A 4,272-nucleotide genomic window follows, 5' to 3' on the forward strand; every position below is an offset into this window, starting at 1 on the left:
GGTTTCCAGGGACTAGAGGGAGGTAAAATGGAGTGTGACTACTAATGAATACAGGTTTTTTTTATTGGATTAATAAAAATATTCTTGAATTAGATAGTGGTGGTTGGTCAATTTTGTGAACATATTAAAAATGACAAATATTGGGTCGCCTGGGTGGCTCAGTGGGTTAAAGTCTCTGCCTTCCCCTCAGGTCATGATCCCAGGGTCCTGGGATTGAGCCCCACATCAGGCTCTCTGCTCAGCAGGAAGCCTGCTTCCTCCTCTCTCTGCCTGCCTCTCTGCCTACTTGTGATCTCTCTCTGTAAAATAAATAAATAAAACCTTTTAAAGAAATGACAAATATTTTAAAGGATTACTTATACTGTATGTGAATTATGACATTTAAAAAATGATGAAAGACAAAAGCATGGAAACTACATACTTCAAAGAATGTGTGCTCACATTCAACATGAAGGCAACAAAAGAACGGTCCCCACTGAATGGTCTCCTCTATTTTTGTAGGGAAGTATGTGTATGGAGGATACTGTAAAGCTATTTAATACCTTCACACATCATCTCAACAGTTTTTCCTGCTTGATGAAGTGGTTTTCAGACCAGGATTACAACAGTGCCTCAGATACAGGGATGATTTCCAAGCAAGAAACTAATTATACCTTTAAATCTTTATGCCAGATTTTCTAAGGGCCTTTTGGGATGGATTATACTTTCACTCTATCTTGCAAAGTTGGAATTGACAATGACTGCAGCTGTATTGCCTAGTGGCTTAGAGAGCCTACTAGTTATCTATCTGTGTAACCCTTTTCTATACAAATGGGAATGGACTGAAAGGAAATCACTTGCTAGACCCTTACTACTGTTGCCAGCAATCTGAACCAGCACTATCATTGAATCTTAACACTTCTTCTAAAGATGGAAAACCAATGACATGTACAAAGAAGGAAAAATATTAGCTGAAGGTAAAAGAGTGAATAAATGGCTTATGCAACAAAGGACATCCCATATTACACTGTTTCCTCAAGGGGCTCAAAAGAAGAGAAAAATTGTCTCATCATGATCATACCAGATATCCAAGAGGGTGACAGTGTATATTTGCCCTGACCACCCCCACTTTTGGATTTTAACAAGGTTGAATGGAAGCTTGCAAAGCTGAGTGCTTTTAGTTCTCTGAGAGACATTCTGGTCATATGCTATAATGAACAGGATCAGCTGTTGATGGCTGAATAAAACTTCAATAATGTGGGGTGCCTGGGTGGCTCAGTGGGTTAAGCCTCTGCCTTCGGCTCAGGTCATGATCCCAGGGGTCTGGGATCGAGTCCCATATTGGGCTCTCTACTCAGCAGGGAGTCTGATTCTCTTCATCTCTGTCTGTCTCTCTGCCTACTTGTGATCTCTCTGTCAGATAAATAAATAAAATCTTTAAAAAAAACGTTCAATAATGTGCCAGTACATTTTGCTTCCTAAATGTCAGGTTATATCTACTATAAAGGATGTAAGACACTTCCAGGAATTAAGAAGACACTTCCAGGAATTACTATGCTGAACCATCAAACCACACAACTCCTGGCAGATTGATCACTGTAAAACTATAAACTTTGATCACCAAATACTTAGAAAGGTTCTGGGTTTATTATGGTCAGAATATAGCAGCTACATGCCTATGTTGCCAAAGTATGCTATGGATAAATACTTAACACCTTTGTTTTAGTGGGTATAGAGCAGTAAATAAAAGCTAGTTTCTGATAGGAATAGAGTAGTGGGCTTAAATGCCCACGGGAAATGGCCCCATTGTGAGACAAGGAAGGCTAGGAGAGGCCTTCATGGCATACTGACAGTTAATAACATCTAGGTGTGACTATGCATATAACCTTAGTATGTGGGACCCAACATTTTAAGGAACAAAACATGTATTCTTTTTTAAAAAGGATTTATTTATTTGTATGATGGGGGGACAGAGAGAGAGCATGCACCAGCATGTGGGTGCAGGGTGGGGGACAAAGGGAGAGGGAGAGAGAAAACTCAAGCAGACTCTGCTCTGAGCCTGGATATACCAATGAATTTTAACACTTTAGTCTCTCAATAACCAATAACTGATAGAACAAACACACAGAAATATCTGTAAAGAAAGAGAAATCTTTAACAACACTATCAACTAACTTAACCTAATTGCCATTTCTATAGAACACTAAACAACAGTAGGATACACATACTTTTCAAGCACACAGGGAAGATTTACCAAAAGAGATTATATTCTGGGCCATAAAACAAATCTTAATAAAATTTTAAAGGATTCAAATCATATGAAGCATATTCTCTGAATTAAATTAGGAATCAACAATAAAAAAGAATCTAGAAAATACTATAAATTTAGAAATTAAATAACACACTTCTAAATAACCCTAGATCAAAGGAAAAATCAAAACAGAAATGAGAAAAAGTGTTTTGCCCAAAATGAAAATGAAAACAATATATCAGAGACCAGCAGAGGCAGCAGCCGGAGCAGCCGCAGCCTGCGCCCTCTCCCGCCCGCCCGCCCTCCGCCGCCCTCCACCCGCCCCGGGGTCTCTTTCCCCCTTCCTCCTCCTCCTCCTCCACCCCCCCCTTCCTCCTCCGCCCGCCCGCGGGGCCCCCCTCGCCTTCCCGCCCGCCCCTATTGTTCCGCCCCCGGCCTCCCGCCCTTCCCCTTCCCGCCCGCTCCCCTTTTCCCCTCAGTCGCCTCGCGCCTGCAGTTTTTGGCTTTCACCCCCATCAGTGACCAAAGACTTGACCACTCAAAGTCCAGCTCCCCAGAACACTGCTCGACATGGACACCGGTGTGATTGAAGGTGGATTAAATGTCACTCTCACCATCCGGCTACTTATGCATGGAAAGGAAGTTGGCAGTATCATTGGAAAGAAAGGAGAATCAGTTAAGATGCGTGAGGAGAGTGGTGCACGTATCAACATCTCAGAAGGGAATTGTCCTGAGAGAATTATCACTTTGGCTGGACCCACTAACGCGATCTTCAAAGCCTTTGCTATGATCATTGACAAACTGGAAGAGGACATCAGCAGCTCTATGACCAATAGCACAGCTGCCAGTAGACCCCCAGTTACCCTGAGGCTGGTGGTCCCTGCTAGTCAGTGTGGCTCTCTCATTGGGAAAGGTGGTTGCAAGATCAAGGAAATACGAGAGAGTACAGGGGCTCAGGTCCAGGTGGCAGGGGATATGCTCCCCAACTCAACTGAGCGGGCCATCACTATTGCTGGCATTCCGCAATCCATCATTGAGTGTGTGAAACAGATCTGCGTGGTCATGTTGGAGACTCTCCCAGTCCCCCCCCGAAGGGCGTGACCATCCCGTACCGGCCCAAGCCGTCCAGTTCTCCAGTCATCTTTGCAGGTGGTCAGGACAGGTACAGCACAGGCAGCGACAGTGCGAGCTTTCCCCACACCACCCCGTCCATGTGCCTCAACCCTGACCTGGAGGGACCACCTCTAGAGGCCTATACCATTCAAGGACAGTATGCCATTCCACAGCCAGATTTGACCAAGCTGCACCAGTTGGCAATGCAACAGTCTCATTTTCCCATGACGCATGGCAACACCGGATTCAGTGCAGGTTTGGATGCATCTGCTCAGACTACTTCTCATGAACTCACCATTCCAAATGATTTGATTGGCTGCATAATCGGGCGTCAGGGCGCCAAAATCAATGAGATCCGTCAGATGTCTGGGGCGCAGATCAAAATTGCGAACCCAGTGGAAGGATCTACTGATAGGCAGGTTACCATCACTGGATCTGCTGCCAGCATTAGCCTGGCTCAATACCTAATCAATGTCAGGCTTTCCTCGGAGACGGGTGGCATGGGGAGCAGCTAGAACAATGCAGATTCATCCATAATCCCTTTCTGCTGTTCACCACCACCCATGATCCATCTGTGTAGTTTCTGAACAGTCAGCGATTCCAGGTTTTAAATAGTTTGTAAATTTTCAGTTTCTACACACTTTATCATCCACTCGTGATTTTTTAATTAAAGCGTTTTAATTCCTTTCTCTGTTCAGCTGTTAATGCTGAGATCCATATTTAGTTTTATAAGCTTCTCCCCCCCCCTTTTTTTTGGCTCATGAATTTTTTTTTTCTGTTTGTCATGGAAATGTAAGAGTGGAATATTAATACATTTCAGTTTAGATCTGTAATGTCAGGAATTTTTCAAAAAAATTAAAAGATGGACTGGAAAAAAAACAAAACAAAACAAAACAAAACAAAACAATATATCAAAATTTGTAGGGTAC

General features: G+C 43.3%; 1 protein-coding gene across 1 annotated transcript; it reads left to right on the top strand.

Annotated features, from left to right (window-relative positions):
* Positions 1-2,558: 2,558 nt before the first annotated feature.
* On the top strand, positions 2,559-4,030 carry LOC132007298 (poly(rC)-binding protein 2-like). The gene is given in 2 exon segments (XM_059385414.1): positions 2,559-3,304; positions 3,307-4,030. Coding segments are annotated over 2 exon segments (1,056 nt in total). The 5' UTR covers positions 2,559-2,800; the 3' UTR covers positions 3,859-4,030.
* The last annotated feature ends 242 nt before the right edge of the window (positions 4,031-4,272 follow it).

The sequence above is a fragment of the Mustela nigripes genome, chromosome X (genome assembly GCF_022355385.1).
Source record: "Mustela nigripes isolate SB6536 chromosome X, MUSNIG.SB6536, whole genome shotgun sequence".
In the NCBI taxonomy this organism is placed as follows: Eukaryota; Metazoa; Chordata; class Mammalia; order Carnivora; family Mustelidae; genus Mustela; species Mustela nigripes.